We start from the raw sequence: 19,043 nt of genomic DNA, 5'->3' as shown, positions 1-19,043 counted from the left end.
AACCTCCACAGAAGTGAAAGTGTTTTTTTACCATTACTCACCATATACAAGAATCACAACAGCATTGCCTAACTTTGCGCTATCAGATTCTTCGCTTGAAGCACATAAAAAATGCCGAAAGAATTATACATCTACGACGGGTATTTTTTAATAAAAATACAAGAATAACTCATACAAGAATTTGATACTCATACGATTAGGAAGATTGTCTAAAATGTTTAGATCTTACATCCAAATAGTTTTGAAGACATTTGAATTTTTCTAATTGTTATCAGTCTTAAAGTCTGACAGGTGACGGTGTGTGGTTAGTTTCGTTTCCATTTTAAAGCATTTCTCCTTTCTTGAAATTTAATTAAAATATTTTTTTTAATCAAACTATTTCTTAAAAGAAACAATTAATAATTTTAACTTTCACTATCAAATCCTGTTTGTTTATATCAACCACTCTTTCCTGTTTGTTTATATCAATCATTCTTTCAGTTTTCTTATTGCTACGCAGCTAATATTCATAAAACTTTCTTTTTCAATGAGTTTATATGACTTTTTATCCGAACGTTTTTTTTTTTAAATCTAAAAGCTTTGGAGTTAACATTTTATTTCTTTTATTAATACTTCTGACCGGAAAAAGCCACAATCGAAGCGTTAACAAGTTGTTAAAAAGCACAATATTTTGAAGAGTAATATAGTGAAAATAATAATATTTCTGGAAATCAACTTTCTGAAAATACTAGTATCTGCAAAGAATATCAAATCAAATTTTGATAATAACAAAACATTTAGTTAATTACACTGATTAAAGGAAAACTTATTTTCGAAATATGATTAAAATTAGTGAAATATAAAGTAGCTCTAATAAACAAATAAATAAATCAAACTTGTTAAATTACGCCGGCTTAAAACTAAAAAAGGATTAGAAGACACTATGTACAAAGCTGGTTATTTTTAATTTCTGCTATTATTATTTGTGAAAGTGTTAATTATTTTGTATACATGTATTCTGTTCAAAACTTTTATGAAAATATTCAGTTGAATTATGTGTCCTTGTTTGTAGTCATTGATATTAATATTGAGCAGTCACAAATTTCGAAAACGGGAAAAAAAATTAAATAATCAATTTTAGGTTAAAAAGTGTTTCTGTGTATTTTATAGGTTAGGAAACAAGTTATTAAAAAGTTAGAGCTCCAAAAGCATTATTAGTTTCTGATTTATGACTTTACAAACGGTAAGTGCATTTTCTCCTTCCTCTTAATTTTGTTCAAGCATATGCATTCTATTCCCTAAGGGTTGTTTTTTTTTGCTGTTCAAGACAAAAACTTGAATTTTTTTGCAGATGTTTTCACATGCATATACTATAAGAACTCGTGTGAGTTTAGGTCTAAGAGTTTTAGTTATTTTATTAAAAAATGTAAAAATTAAAAATATTAAAAATTTTTACATTCTTTGGGGGTCAAGTTACAAAAAATTAAAATTAAATATAGAATTAGATCATAAATTCAATTCTAACTTTTATTTGTAATAATGTTAGAAATATATATTACTTGAAATAATTAAAAAGCATGCAGAATTAAACATTTTATAAAAGTTTAAAAAACTACAAATATTTAATCTTTTTTAATATTAAAATGATAGGACTGGAAAAATGAATTTTTTAAATATCAAAATCAATTTAGTAATACAATTTGAAAAAAAGTAATACATTACTTTAAATGCTATTGCTCCAAGAAAAAAAAATTTTTTTGGAAAAGGTTACCGTATAGCGTTAATGAGTTATTAAAATAAATACATTGATACACAGCATTAATATAAAGGTAATAAATTACATAGTGATAACTATGTAAATTTTTCTTCAACTAGAATTCTAAGTTATTTGATGTTTGCAACTTCTTTGACTGTAAGTTTATTTATATAGAAATCTGAATAATTTTTAATGCTATTGTATTTTTCTTTCCTTTTTGTATTGAAACTAGTTGTGAATTTTAGTCTTACACTTTCTTAGAGACAGTAAAAAATCCTAAATTTTCATAATTTTTAAATGGGAATTTTTGTATTTCTCACAACTGTCTTTTCCATTTACGAATAGGTGCATTGGTTAGCCTAAGTTAATTTTGTCTTATGTTTTGATATAAAATATTTAGAAATAGTATTTTTTGTAGTTCTATATTAACAGGAGTTCTGAACCTGTTATAAATTAAGTTTTAAAATTTTTGCGATTCCGAAAGCCTTGATATGCCCATTCTCTGAATAATTTATATTATTCTGGATTCATAAACACGTTGACTAGGTTTAGAATTGTGAGGTATTTCTAGATCCTGCTGGGTTATACAGAAGAAAGTTTATTGTAACTCATTTTGTTGTTATACTTGGTTTTTTTAACTTCACATACATGAAAAAATATTACATCTATGCTGATGTCCACTCAAATTATGAAAGAATAGATCATTTCTAAACCACTGGAAAAGAATGTACATATCAATAGGAAAAATCTTCAAAATGATGAAAAAAATTATATTTTTATATTGTTTGAATCCATAAATAGGTAAATCTTAGGATTAATGTACAATTTCTCGCCAAATATGTCAAAATCATGCCAGTCATCGATAAATTCATAAAATATCCGCCTTCTTTGATTAACCAAATGGTTAAATTTTCAAATGGCTTTTAAAGCTACTACAAATAGGTTTGCCGTTTGCATTTGGCGATAATCATCCCAAAATAATTCAACATTGGCGATCGTGCATTAATCTTAATTCTACCCAATAAAAACCTCAAAAATCTTATGAGATCCTGAGCTTTTGAATGATTATATCTTCTTATCAAGAAATTAAGAAGTTTCAGTTTCTATACAGTATTTCCTATCCTATTTGTCATATTTAGTAATATATTCTTGGCATAGTTAGCAAAAATGTTCCACTCCTTTGTGACTAAACAGGATAGATGCATAAAGCTTTGAATATCTCCATTATAGATCTTCACAATGACCGACATGAGGAAGGTCTGGTAATAAATATACCGTGTTTATTCAAAACCACCGTTAATATTTACTTAGAAGTAAAGTTTTGAAAATGTGGAAAACATCTGTTTTGAATGAAAACACGTGCAATTATCTATATCTGATAATTAGGACCAGGTTGGACAGTATAAAAATTTATACTTCGTTTAGAAGTGTTTTAGAATTACTTTTTAATGATTCAAACAATATAAAATATAATTCTTTATGTAATTTAAATCAATTTTCTAGCTGAAAAATTGCTCTAATCCTAACGATTGATTAAAAAAACGCTTTTCGGTCAAGACTAGAATGAATGCCTGAAATATTGTCGAATACAATATTTAAAATCTAATTTATATATGCTAAAACCTTTTTTTTAAAAATATATATAATTTCTTGGTATAACATGTGAAAACACTCAGGAGAAGAACTTTTATTCGAGCCTTCATAATATTTACATCCACTGATTATATTATACTGTATTCAAATTTAAAAAAAAATACGTAAGTATTTGCAATTGTATGAACTGTTAAAAGTGCTACTTTTTTGTTTGTTAAATATCGCATGTTTGGGGAATTCCAGTTATCTTTCTCTGGCAACTTATTTTTCTATCCTTTAATTATTATTTTCTTGAAATGCTTCTGTATTCATTGTGGTGTTTTTAATTAAAAGCATTACTGAAATTCTTCTGCTATAAAATTTTAAGCACGTTTTTGTCAGTTTATTCATCGCTTTTATAATCATTGTTTGTTCTTTTCTCGAATAAAATCCATTTTTTTTTCTTTACTCCAAGAATGAAAATTCTAGCAATAATCAAACTAATTAATATATCTTGATAAAATATAATTCTTTTCGAAATTTTCCATTATTAATATTATTTAAATCTAGAGGCATTTTTTACAAAATTAAAAGAATTAATTTGATATATTTTTATTAATAATAAGAAAATTATATCTTCATTTCAAAATATTTGAATACACTTTGTGAGATTGAAACTAAGTAAGAAATGTTTTAAATATTAAAATTCTATGTCTCTAATTGTTTTATAAATCACTAACAGAAATAAAGTGTTAAATATTTCTTACGAAATAGAGATCTTACAAAAAATCTCTCTGTGATGGCAGTTATAAAAGACTGCTTTTCTTTGAGATTGAAAACAAAATACTATTTGATAAATAATAGAATTTTTGAAAGTAGTAAACAGATGGCCATTTCCCATCGGAAGATTTAATAAAAAGTGTTTTCAATAGGAATAAAGACATTAGGAAGCTTAGACTAAAAATAGTCAAATAACATATAAGCTAGAGTTTCCTCAAAAAAGGTGGGTTTATTCTTAGTGTTGTGTTAATGTACGATAAGTTTTTTATGTATTGAATTTCTTTACTTCAAGAGAAATGTTTTTCCCAGTGATTTCTTCCAAATTAATTCTAAAAGAATTTCAGTAGCTCTAAGTGAAAAAAATTGCTCCAAATGGTTGCTAAAGTATAAACACTTTTGTAAGCAAATTTTTCAATTTTAATGGTGAACATTACTGAAATTCGACCTACAGAATTTAATTTAAATCTAGTTTTAAATAAAAATCGTCGGGGATATCGAAACCTTCCATATATGTATGATTGAGAAAAGATTCAATAAAAAGAAACCGTTCATAGTGAGATTCTTTTCTCTTATTATTACAACGTTTTAAGTGAGATCGCTCAATATTTACGGTGAGTCAGAAATTTGGAAATTAAATATGATATACAGAATTATTATTATAGTATTATATTATTAACAATTTTACTGAAAAAGGCTTAAAATATTTGATTGAGTAAATATTGAATAAAAAGAAACTTTTTATAGTAATATTCTTTCCTCTAATTATTACAACGTTGGTGAGATCGATCGATAACCACGGTGAGTCAGAAATTTGTAAATTAAATATAATATACAGAATTATTAGTAAAATATTTTATTTCTAATAATTATACTGAAAGGGCCTTTAAATGTTTGATATAATAGCTTTTAGAAATTTCAGAATTTATATTCCTGGAACGGTTGTATCAGAATATATTCAATAATTTGCTGGTATTTAAAATTATTTTGTTTGTTTGGAATCGATCCTACACTCAATTAGCAGCTGTGTTGATTGCATTTTCTCAACTTCAGTGAAACTGCATGATGCTCAAGGCTATATTAGATCAAATCTCTACAATAAGCATCATTGGTTCGCGCCTTTATCTAGAGCACGTTAAATTCCTCGCCATATATACGCTGGCGTGGTTTGGCGACATTTTAGAAGAGGGTTTTTAGCTTAAGTGTTATCTGATAACTGTTGAAAAATTTGACGTTCGTCAAATTCTTCGGGGCCAATCCTCTCGCTGGTATAGGATAGAAGTTCAAAGACAAGAAGGAAGGGCACTCATCCATGTATCAGATTAATCATCTGTAAACCGTTAAGAAGATGCGATCCTTTTGAAAATAAATCCTCTTTAGTTTACTTTAACAAGTAAAACTAAATTTATGAATGAAAATTTTTATATCTATAAAAATTATGGTTATCACAGAATTTATCAAAAAATGTAAACATATTATAATACATCTCAGTACATACAATACATATTCAGTACACTGTTTTCGAAGTTGAATGGAATTATTAGTATAGTCATATCATTGACTCTCCAACCCGCCCGAAGTCACGCGGAAAAATAATACTGAATGACCGAGCCGCCGCAACAGCAGCACTGGCAGGAACTGTAGTTGAGTCCTAAGGACCATCACTGGCCCTGTACAGCCCTTCCCTAAGGAAGTACGTCCCGTCATCAATGGCAGGAGTCAGACCTCCACCTTTTCGTGTACCCTCCAGGGTGGCGATAACCAACCACTATGCCGGAAGCTTCTCATCCACATTTTGAGGTGCCCCCTCGGGGGGGGGTGAATTAGTAATATAATATAATAACAGAGTTTCTCCAATAGATGTTGGTACTATTATGATTTATCAGTACAGCATCTATGTAACACGTGATTATGGCAGCAGCACAAAATCGCTGAAGCATGCATGGCATTTGGGAAAAAGAAATACGTTTCTAAAGTTCTGTTTAAAATTTGAAAATGCTACCGAAATTCAACGTTATTGCGAGTGCAAATTTAATCTATTAAAAACTTGACAATTACTTGGCTACAAGACAAGCGTGAGATGCATGATATTAGATGTGATGCACACAAGGGAAGATCCTCTATGATATAATGAAGCTACTTCTTCAACAATTATGGGTATAGAAAAGATTCCTGCGTCTATCACTATACAGGGTCTACTATATGAAGTCTATTATTCAATGTGTACGCAAGACAGGGATTAATCTATAAGGAAAATATACATGTTTTGACTGCCTCTGTATGTTATTTCGTTTAATATTTTAATTTACTCATGGGTGGGGCATATCGGGAACAAGGGAAACAGATTAGCAACTTAGTACTGATTTCTCGATTATGGATGAACCACATTAAGAGGGACCTTATTTTCCAACAATGGATCATACAGTCATCAACTAAAAAAAAAAAAAAAAGGAGCGCCTTTGTAACTTTTTAATTTGTTATCACATCTTCACAAATTTGATATTGATGGAAATTATCCGAAGGGACAGGCTTATTCCAAACATCAAACTGATTAGCCAAGTTAATTAACTAATATCTCAAACTTTTTCCATTACGACTATCAATATTCTTCGCTGAATCGATTTGTGTTCAGGAAGTTGGCCTCGTTGGCCTCTCGATAAAATTTTATGGAATTCTGATGATAGATAATGTTGAGAATTATAAGGTTTTAAAATTAACAAATATAATGTTAAATGAAAACGAATCTTTTTAATTTCAGCGATATCTTGGAAATTGTTATATATTTCTCAATTTTTTTTTTCACTCACTTAAAGAAAATTATCTTATTTCTTAAAAATCACAAGATAAATGCATAAATAACACAAATTTAATATTTTTCTTAGTTTTTAGACATGAATGTAGGAAAAAAATGGATTGTAACATATTAAAATTTTTGTGTGGGAGTCATACTGACACACTGAAATTCTGGAATTCAAAAAATTGTGCGCATATCCCAAATAGTTTTTGAAGTATTCACAAAAATTGTAAAATTCCGGTAATCGATTTGCTATGCCCACTTTTTGAGGGGCTGTATGTTAAGTAAGTTTATTTTTATTTAAAGGTCTGTTCTTCATGAAGTACTAGTCTCTATGGCCATTACATTATCACAGTTAGTTCAATATTTAGTTTATTGTCATATCATGCGATTTTAATTTAACATGGTTTCTTTAAAAATAATGAATGTTTTTTTTTTCATTCAGACGATACCAAATTTGATTTCAGGTCAGATTGAATGTAGGAAGGTTTAATTATTTTTGACTATTTTTCAGCAGTTATCGTTTGTATGAATTTAAGTATATCTCAAGAACTACTGCGAATTTTGAAACGAAATATGATGTACATACATAAAAATTTTATTGAATCGAAATATAGAAAAATCTCGATTTCCTTAACGGAAATAAATTCGAAATAGTATTTAATTAACAATGTTAATTAGGTGTACCATTTTTTGTTGGCGACCACACCATAGTTGATAGAAAGATTCTGTATGGGGAACACCTTAGGGAAAGCTACTTTGCAGAAAACACGAAGACATCTTGAATAATGGATAACGGCCAGCAAAGTTAATATATATAAAATATACATACATTGGAAAAAAGTATGCAAACCAGTTTGTAAGCCGAATCTTTAAATTCAATAAAGAACAAACTAAATCCATTGTTTTTTCTTAGTTTATTTGTGAATGGCAAATCAAAATAAAGAATGAAAAGCTCAAATCAAAATATAGTACAATTAGCATAATATTATAGAGATGGCTACGTACTAAAATGTTTTTTGGAAAATAATTGTAACATGATGTCAAAAAGGAAACCGGCAGAAGTTACATTTTTATATATTTACACTATTTGGTACTTTAGTGAAAATTTCATACCATCGAGAAGTGAATCGACTCTGAATTTTAAATCACTTTTAATTCATTTTAAGTCTTATTTTTTTAAATATATTATTAGGTTGACTCTTGATGTATATCCGCAATTCTGGCATAAAGAGCACATACTGAATTTCATTTATCTTGTGTATTATATTTTAGAGCTCAATACACATGCAAAATGAAACAATTAAACCATTGATGTATTTAATTCACAAATAAATGTAAATTTATAATTTTCATGACAAAACTACTAATAAAACTGTATTTATCTGGATCGCAGTATTTTTTAATTATAGTGTCCACAAGAGTACAAAGAACAGATTGATAGATTATCAGTACAATGTGACGGAGTTCTCCAAATAAGGACACAGATCTACAAATCTTGTAATAAACTATAGGCTGCATTTCCTCAATTTAGCTTATTCTATTTGCATTTATCTTTTTCACACGACAGGCAGACAGACATATCCATTTGAAGAATTCTGTTTATAATTTGACAAAAACGTACAGTTTTGGTATAAAAAATAGCATGTCATGTTTCTCCACTTTAATTGACTGCGTTTTTGAACTATACTATTTCCAGAGAGGTAGGAATTTGGAAAGCGGGTTTTATAAAATGGTTAAAATTTCAGATTCATTGATATATCAAGTGAATCTGGTTCAATGTTAAAAATTAATGGTTGAAATTGTTTGCATCATTTTTTTTCTCTTTATATACAAGAATCGGAAAAGAAAGAAATAACGCAATACTTAAGTAAGAAAAGAAAAAAGAATTCCTTCAAAAATTATATCCTATGGCCACTACAACAGTTAAAAACAACTAGCGAAGTGGCCGAAACTAATAAATATACTTTTGCATTGTTAAACGCATTTTGTATTTTGTATTAATAATATTATTTTGTATTATTTTAGCGAACAATAGTTACAAAAGAGTCTATAGGATGAGGAATTTTCGGTGACTAGTTGCTGGTTAAAACGCAAGCATTAGAACACCGAATATACATTTTAGATTCTTTTTCCCAACCATTTAATACCAAAATTTGAGACAGAATGGAATTGCTTACCAAAATTCATATAATTAGCTCATTGTTTTTGAATTATAGAGCTTATATGCTTATGGAAATACATACCGACAAAGGGTTAACTTTTAGACAGATTTGGTTTCAAATGTAATACGTATCCACTCTTTAGATATTAAATCTATTTATCAATTTTTTTTTCATCTTGTTATCATCGCGTTAAATTTTATTCGTAAAGCCAGATAGACTGACTTCTTTTGAATGGATTTCGTTCAAAATTTGTCAGGAATCTACAAATTTTTTTGTAAAAGCCCGAATTTTATTCATCCAGTTCAAAGGGATTTTTAGCTATCTTGTTAGCATCAAAATCGTGTTATCTAAAGCAAAAAAAAGTATGTGCCCACAATATTTACAAAGCTTAATTAAATTTTACATAAGTCAGAAGATGTAAATATTTCAATCGTTCAAAATTTGATCAGTGTTATTCCCTATTGATCATCATTCCCGTTTGAACTATATAACTGTTCTCAGTGCATAACTATTACAGAGTTGAGGCTCTATAGCGCTGTGAAGTGCGATAAGTATGCTGCAAGCATGGATTACGTGTGAGCGGAATTAATTTAATAGCTAGACTCTAATGAATTATTCTCCATGGGACTGTCAAACTCAGAATAGTTCCCGCTTTAATACGTGGACAATATAATTTGTCTCTGTTACATTAGAGATTTAAGTGAGAATAGAGGAACTGTGTTTGGCACATTTTGTATTCTATCAATACTTAGGAAAGCCAATATTAGTCTTTAGAATTTTCATTAGGTAAACTTTCGAATGCAAAAGTCATTCTAATTATCAGTTTTCATTAGTTGACTAAAAATGAAATGTTTACAAAATTGATAATCGTAAGAGTTAAATATTTTTTCATAATTATGTACATACGATTTTTACTAAATTTTGAAATTTTAATGCATTACTATTTTATTTAATTTATTTTGGCAACACAGATATCTTCCTTTTCCTTATGCCTTTTATCATAGAAACTTTCAGGTGACTGTTATAATTCTTAAGTTATAGAATATTAATAGAAGGTGACTTTCATCAATATGAAAATTTATGTAATTGTTTAGAATATGAATACAAACCTGGAGAAATCCATCCGATATAAAATTTCGGTTTACACATGACCTTGCAAGATTAGGAGATTCTTCCTCAGTTTATTGCTAATTCTTGGGGATTTTTTAAGTGTTAAAATTTAAATTTCCTGTCACATAATTGGGAAAATATGCAAACTTTGGTGAATGCATTCAAAACTAGAAAATAAAGAATATAAAAATACTTATAGAAAATAGATTTTACCAGGTATTTAAAAAACAACTTTTTGAAAAACCAGAAGGTTAAAACGAAAATCATAAAATTGTGAAATGTAGAAAACAATATAAGAAAAATATCAAATATAGGGATTATTATATAAAATAAAAAAAATTCTAAACATTTATTATTAAAATGCATTATAAATGAAATTGCAGTTTCAGTTTACTTTGAGTATTTTTATGTAAAAGTTAAGCTTTTGCGATTTTTGAAAGAAAAAAAATGTTTTATTTTTAATAATTGTAGTAATAACTTATCATTAATTTTTGGGGTATTCATTTAAAAAAAAAATAAAACGATATTAGCACTCCAGAAGTTTTGAAAAACATTTTTATCTTCATTCATTCATCATTCATTTTCTTCATCAAATGTCCATATATTTAAGAAATCATTAATAATTATTATTAATAAATTTTTAATAATATTCAAAAATATTTGTGGAAAGTAAAATAAAATGTGAATAGAATAAAATATCCTGAAGTAAATGAAGTACTGGTTTGAATAAATGTTAATTTTAAATATGTATACAAATATTTAATTTATACTTATTCTATATATATTAAAAAAAATGTATTGGAAAGAGTTTCAGATAAATTATCAATACATTTATCTTTTTAATTAAGAAAAAGTGTTGTCATGGTACTCGACTTCTTTAAGAAAGTTTATGAACGCAATGTACAGAACAGGTGTGCAGCTATTAAAATTGCACAGTTTTATTGAACGTTGCATTTTGCTGCATTAAATTACTTTACTTCAAGTTCAAGTTATGTATAAGAGAATAAAATTGAAGTTAATTACAATCAATATTTCAGGCGAAATAGCCTATCACCATAAATTATTAGTAATCCATAGTAAAAAAAAATCTATAAATATGAGGAATTTCTGAATTAGAATAAGTAATAAATCTCTCTAAAGTCTCCCAAAAAGCTGCTTTTATTTCCCTAAAAAATAATCCAAATTTAATGCAGGAAAGCTATTAAAATAATCAAAATTATAAAAAAAATACATAGATGATACTTACATACATATATACAATATATGTACATACTATATAATATGTAATACATAGATAAGAATTACATAGATAATATTTGGCACACAGAGTTAGCATCTATAGTTTTGAACCAAATCCAACAAGGGGTTGTCCGTCTATAGGTCTCTACTTTCAGAAATATGTATACGTGATAACTCAAAAATCCAATGACTTAAATATATCACATTTGATACAGAATTTTGTGACTAGAAGTGTTGCTTTATGTCAAAAGTTTGTTTCAATCGATTTGAAACCGACGTCCTGGCCTAGGGGTTGCTCGTCTTCTCCGTGATCTCGATGTCAAGGGTTCGAATCCTGTTTCAGGCATGGTTTTTCTCTACCCTGTGTTCTATCTGTGAGATGCGTGAATGATCCCCCTCGTAAAAAGAGGTTGTACAAGCGAGTGCGTATGTGTGCTATCTTCATATGCGCTAGAAGTCAGACTTCTGCCCTCCGGTGCTCAGGAGTCTTAACCTCAGAAGCTATTGCGCATTAAAACTTGACTTAAAATAGTCACATGACAACAACAATAATCGGTTTGAAAAAACGAGTATGAATTCGATATTCGGATACTGTTAACGGCTTGCCAAGGATTAATCGCTAAAATATTAGCCAAAGATGACATGGTAGATTCTTTAAAATAATTAATAAATTACTTTTAAAATAAATTTACTACAAGGGTTAATATTTTATGTCTATTGTACGCCAATGCCATGTAAAGCGCTGTCTGAGACAACACTTTTATTATAAAGTATACGAAAAAGTTTTGGAGAGACCATGCCCGCTGTTACGTTTTAGCATTTTCATTAGACAAAAATTAAAAAAAAAACAGATAGAGATTTAAAGAGAATGAATAGTTTGGAATTCTGGATAAATAATTTATATAAAACAAGTCTGCATTAATAGATTAAAAAAAGGTAAATAAAAATAGTTACATCTAATTTATTTGAATTATCAATAATATTACATATCTTTTCTAATTTTACATTTTATTAAAAAATATTGAAATTTGGCAAAGTCTCTGGCATTACTTAGATGATGTATGCTCTTTTAATTTGAACTGAATATTGATAGCCAAGGGAGAGCGTTATAATAATATTCAAAAACTGCGTTTCTGATGAAGAAATGTGACATTGCTATTTAAAAAATTCATATTTTTGCAAAATTTATTATTGCTAATAAATTTTGCAAAAATATGAATTTCTATAATAAGCCACAACAATTACCTTCCTTCCTTGTATTCATCTAGTGCCAGACATTTCTCGAATGTTGAATTTCTCTACCGTTTTTGTCTCTATAGTATTCATACTTTAAATATTCCTATATCTTTTCATGAGAATTCACTAATCATAATATATTTATGAAGTCTAAATGTTTTATTTTACAAGAAAACAATTGCTCATTATTTCTAAGTTTTCTTCTTGAGATATAACAAAATAAAAATTTTATATGAATAAAAGTGAGTTTGATGATCAAATCATTGAAGACATTATATATATATTTTTTTATTTTTGTTCAAATACTGAAACTTTTAAGCAAAAATATCTTTTTCCTACAAGTGAAAAAAAAAATTAGATTTTTTTTTTGTTTTTTGTTTCTGTGCAATGCAAAATGCTAAAAAATTTCTTTTATCAGCCAATAGTAAAATTCCTCATCAAATATTGATAATAATGCTTTATAAGAATATCCTATTGTTTCAATTCTGAAAAGCATTAAGTGATTCTAAAAATAGAAATATTTTAAGGGAATTATTGAATACTTTCATTAAAAAAAACGATATTTCCAATTCTCTTTTGTAAAGAATTGAATTTAGAGTCTAAATAGAATAATTACATCCAAATTCGTGTTTTAAAAATGTAAAAGTATTGATGATAATTCGTAAATAAATGAAATAAAACAAAGTTTAGTATTTTATAAACTCATTATGTTTGAGAAATTTTACCAATGCTGCATTTTTTAATGCTTAATGGAATTAGGAACCACATCAAAATGTAAATTTAAAAATGAAATTAATTAAAAAGTGAAACTAATTTATTTAAAATGACATGACTCACGGAATATATTAATTTCGCATCATTTTCATTAATTTCTAAATGAATTGTTTTGAGCAATTTTAAGGGAGTGAAAATTAGATAATAAATAAGGCTGTATAAACTCAATGTGTTATAATTATTACTGCCCTTATTGTAGTCTGAACTGACTAAAAGCATTCACTCAAACATATCTTAAAATATAAGGAAATTTAATGAAGATTATATGGCAATTCATTAGAAGTTGAGTTTTCATTTATTTAAAAATTATACCTTCCTATTTTACGTAATCTTTGTATGGTCATTCCTGTTAGATGAAAATATTGCATATATTTTAAATAATTTTAATAATTTCCCTGTAGAATTATAATTTATAAAGTTAAATTAAATTTTTTATCACTCTTTAAAAACAGGACTTATTGTAGAAAATTGCTTACTGCGTTTTTTAAAAACATTTGAAATAATACACAAATTTTGTTCATTCAGGAATGTATCAGCATTAGGAAGGTACCTGTAAAGGTCTTATGAGAATAAATACGATAGTTACTTTTTATTAATAAAGGTATGATAGTATTTTTCGAAATATCCGTTCCGCAAAATGCCGGACATAATGTAATTTAATAATAAAAAGAATAAAAAAAAATTAAAAAAATATTATTTTATTCATTCTTGATTTACTGGGCAAAAAAACACAGTTCAGACAATTGATTCAGTAGTTACTTTTTTATTAATAAAGACATGGAAATATTTCTATTTAGTGAAAGTCCTGAAATATTCTATAATTTAATAATAAAAAGAATAAATAAATTTTTTTTAAATATCATATTTCAAAAATATTAATTTATTTTTTCTTGATATACTGGGCAAAAAAAAAAAAAAAAAAAAAAAACCTATTTCAGAGAATTACTTCAGTAGTTACTTTTTAATTATAAAGACATGAAAACATTTCCATTACGAGAAATACCAAACATACTATGTAATTTTATTAATTAAAAGAATAACTAAATATGAAAAATATTATTTTATTTATCTCCATTTATTGGTAAAAAACACCAGTTCAGATCATTAATTCAGTAGTTACTTTTTTATTAATAAGAACATGAGAATATTTCCATTCCGAGAAAAACTAGACATATTATGCAATTTAATAATAAAAGGAATAAATAAATTTAAACTAATATCATATCTCAAAAATGCTATTTTATTTATTTGTGATTTACTGGGCAAAAAACCACAGGAATTTGTGAAATAGTGAAAAAAACGATGCTCAATACTTCATCCCGCAAGGAATGTCGAGGCATATATCAGAATTAGTTTCGGATTACCACACTTAAGAAGAAGTAACCACAAATTTCCAGGTGGAAAAAATTCATCATAAAATATAAATACGAACGCGCTCTCAAACTTATAACATTATCATTCATATTGTGTCACTGACTCGAGTCTTTGCTTTTCCAGCGAGATCTCCTGTGGAACATGACATTTTGATACGCGGAAGCCTGAGCGATGTCAGGGTTAGGTGAAGAAGATGAAGTTCGGAAACAGCATCTTCCTGGCAGGGTGCCCTGTGACGAACGCTCTCCACCCAATCCGAAGAGGAGAAAGGGCCACCGAGAACCCCTGATCCTGAAATAGAATGCACTAGAGTCCTCAGTCGACCAAAATCTAAGCGGGACTACGAAACTCTGTCGCCAAAATCGCGTCATTTGGAGAGGGTCAAAAAACGGTCCATGTCCAGAAGCTGCGTGAGCTTGTTGCTTCTCATGAATAAGCTGCTTGGTTTCAAAGTGCAAAGGATGAAGTGTGTTAAAGACAATGTCTTGATGCAACGAAATCTTGGAAGAGAATAATCAGTGTTTATTTTGAAAAGTGGCGAGCTAGATGGTTGATTTTTACTCATGATTTAACGGCGAACCGAGTAACAGGAACTTCTGTTTGGAAGAACTGTTTGACGTAGGCGAAAGCGGTAAGGGAACTTGATTCAGGTACTGTGGAAACCTTTTATCATTTTCAATAATTTTTGGTATGGATAATGATGTTTCACGCTAGAAATAATTTTAAATAAATAATAAACATATTTCATATTTTTCTTAGCGGTTATTCTTTTCTTTTAGTTAAAATCCATAAGAAATAAAAACAGTCAATAATCGTCTTACGAAGAAAAATGTGAAATATATTTATTATTTATTTAAGAACGATATCCTCATGAAAATAATAACTAATAGAGTGTTCAGGAAACTAAATTTAGAAGTTTTAAGAATGTATTATATATATTTTTTGTGTTTATGAGAAATGTTTAGTTTTAAATTATTGTAAATCTAAAAGAAATTGATTTTGATTTAGATTGATTTGACTTATGTAAAAAGCATTGAAAAAAGATTACAAAAATTGCCGAATTTGAAAGTTAAATATTTAATACGAAAAATGAAAGTTTAATTAATTAAAGGGCTGCATTTGTTTTAGATAAATAACTGTGATGGAAATATAGTTTATTGTTAAGTAGTGATAAGCAGTCGGAAATGCCGGAAGATCATAATGGTTATTATAGGTGAATTTGTCAAGTAGTTATTGACTTTGCTTCAAAATAAGTTTCAGATTTGCCATCTTCCCATTGTCCAAAGTTTAATGCTTATTATTAGTTATTTGTATCAAACACTGCAAATTATAACTTTTTTCATAAAATCTTCTGAAATTTAAAAAAAAAAAACTCTAGATATTTAACATAGAGGAACATTTAATTATTGAGCTTATTTATGATTTATCCTACTTGTTAAAAACTCAATCACTTTAATTTCAGGAAATTATTATTGACTCAGACATTAAAAGTAAAATGGAATCTAAGACTTTCGCTTCAAATCAAAATGGTGACAGCCTTCATTTAACATTTAATCCTGAAGTCAGAAAAGTAACTCGTCTTGGAAACATAAAAGACCCACAGATAATTAAATCTCCTTCCTGGCCGTCATCCCCAACAATTCCGAGACACGAAATTAGACAAACCGAACCTATTTTCTGGACTTTAGGGAGAAGAAAATTGCCCCACAAAGGATCTGATGAAAATTTCTTGAAAGAAATTTCACTTTGTGATGATAGAAAATCTGCTGTTGATGAATATGAACAAATGCGCACTATACTTACTAATATGAATTTAAAGAAATATTACTTACGAAGGGATTCTAATCCGAATTCTTGTCAAAATGATATGCACTTTCCCTTGCGCCGCAGTGTATCTGTACAGCCTCAAACAAACACAAGTATAAATTGTACTGGTAAAAGATCATTTCTTGATGACATACCTCCTCCACCGAAAACGAAATCCATCTTAGAATTGTCAAAAGATAATTTATCTCATGGAAACAATATCCTTACAAAGGAAAATATTTATTCTTTGGATTTAAGTCCAGTCAAAAGTTTACAAAAACCTGTTAATAGTAAACTGAGAGAACTTACCGAAAGATTGAGGCCTGCATCTGCACCTCCATCGCCTCATAGAGCACCAAAATATACTGTACCACGATCAGCTCCACCTATGAGTAACTTTTCTTTTTGGAAGGATCCTTTGCCTAATGAAAATTCCTTAATGTTGTCATATAATAAGTCCTTTAAGGATCTATCTTCAGTGGATTCCAACCAAGATCAAATTATTTCTAAAAATAAAGTGAGTAAATTACCGAAACCAATTCGAAAAAATAATATTGCAAGCTATGCTACTTTACCTAGAACAAAAGTACTGGAATCCGCCAAGGAACCAAGAACTTTAGCAAGTTTAGACCTAAATATAAATTTTCAGCCTTATAGAGAAAGTTATAAATTAGCTGATTCAGATATAAATAATTCAAATAGAGATAGAGAAAATTTTGGAAATTATAAGAAAGATGTCGATAAAGAAGATTTGAAGAGTAATAGAAATAATAAAAACAACTTTCATGAATCTGAAAGTGAGAATCATGAAGACTTCTACAGTCCTCCCAGAAGCCGAAAAGGAAGTATAAAAAATAGCAATACTTCTAAAAAAGGAGAATTTGATTTGAATTTTGTCAATTATGGGTCACTTAACTCTTCTCGAACAGAACGCAGAAAGAGCCTAGACAAGAAAGATACTGATGCCTCACATGTCCATTCATCTGAGCCCAGAAAACGCAGCTTAGCTGGTATAGAGATTTGCGACAGAGAAATTTCTTCGAATAACAAAACAGAGAAATCTCATAAGAGTAATGGAAAAACAACGAACGAGTCAATGAATTCTGACGAAAAACGACATTATTATCACTCTGACGGATCAAAAAGTGTTCCGGTCTTACCAAATTCTTCGGAAAACCCACTTGAGGAGGATATCAGAACAATTGCTAGACTTTTGGATGGAAAAGAAAGTCTCTTCTTAAAACTCATACAGTCTTCCAAAATAGAGAACGAAGCCTCTAAGCAGGCAATAAACTCATATCGAGAGGCAATCTCTCCCAAACCTGGTGAGAAACTTCAATCAGCTCCAGGCATAAGCCAAAAATCGTCAGACCTTCGAAGCAGTGATAGGAATAGTCCAACTAGAATAAGAGCCATGACTGTTCCTGGAACAGAACCAAACCGGAATGTGGTTGCTAACCAAATATCACCACCACCTCAACAAAAGCGATTTTATAAGAAACGGCTTCGAGGACCATATGGGGAAATGCTGGAGCAAGAGATGAGTAAATCTTTCAATAAACCTAGACCTTCATATGCCAAAGATTTGGATTTTTTAAAAGAATTGGATAATGTTACCCAGAAAGCCTCTTCTTCTGACAAAGAATCAGAAAGACCAAGAACGTTGCTTCGTTCGTCAAGCCATTCTTTTGATGAGACTCATTCAATTGTAGTAGATGGTGCTCCTAAACGGAAAACGAGTGCGAATATTCCCATTGTTAGTGACAATGAAGAACATGGATCGTTACGTGTTCCATCAACATCTGTGAGTGGAACGGTGTCTGAACCAACTCTTCATATTAGAAGTCACAGTGATTCAGTAAAAACTTCTAGTGCCTGGAATGTGGATAATCTCATTTCTAAAGTTTTAAAGCAGAATGCACAGCAAGTAAGTACATTTAAAAATGTTTTTCTATTATCTGATACTTAAATCTAAAATATATAATAATTTATAAGTTTATAAGGTATTTTTTCAAGCCAAAAATTCTTATAATTCAATATATTTATCTACATAGAAGCATAAGATGTAAACCCCTGAATTTTAGATTCAAATAGAATTAAATATGTAGGTATTACATATCTAGTACATACGGTATATTTTTTTATTTTTTTATGAACGCTTTTAAATCAATGTCTGTTATATTTTTGACTTAAATGAACTTTACGTTTCCAATCATACCAGTCGATCCAATTATCAAAGTATAAGAGGCCGCCTTTATTTATAAATCTCTTTGATAAATGTGACAGAATGATTATACCTTATACTTAAGGAAGAAAAAAAACGTTATACACCCTTGATAAGCGATGAAGTAATGATTAATGCTTTACGTGGTGTATAAAATGAGAACTTTTAGATTATTTTTCACTTACTGATATTCAATACTTTAAAGTGAAACAATTTATTTCTCAATATCTGCAATTA

General features: G+C 28.6%; 1 protein-coding gene across 3 annotated transcripts in view; it reads left to right on the top strand.

Moving 5' to 3' along the window:
• The first annotated feature begins 1,167 nt into the window (after positions 1–1,167).
• Positions 1,168–19,043, top strand: part of LOC129961581 (rho guanine nucleotide exchange factor 17-like) — a 378,738-nt gene continuing 360,862 nt past the window's right edge. For 2 of the 3 annotated variants that reach the window (XM_056075079.1, XM_056075077.1), the window contains exons 1-2: positions 14,805–15,426; positions 16,239–18,509. In XM_056075079.1, coding sequence (XP_055931054.1) covers positions 16,272–18,509 — 2,238 coding nt within the window. In that variant the 5' untranslated portion in view covers positions 14,805–15,426; positions 16,239–16,271. Of the gene's footprint in view, positions 1,223–14,804; positions 15,427–16,238; positions 18,510–19,043 lie in introns of those variants that run through there. The other variant, XM_056075078.1, reaches the window with a different exon arrangement.

This window comes from Argiope bruennichi, chromosome 2, assembly GCF_947563725.1.
Source record: "Argiope bruennichi chromosome 2, qqArgBrue1.1, whole genome shotgun sequence".
Lineage (NCBI taxonomy): Eukaryota > Metazoa > Arthropoda > Arachnida > Araneae > Araneidae > Argiope > Argiope bruennichi.
This window is presented reverse-complemented; position numbering and strand designations above follow the sequence as displayed.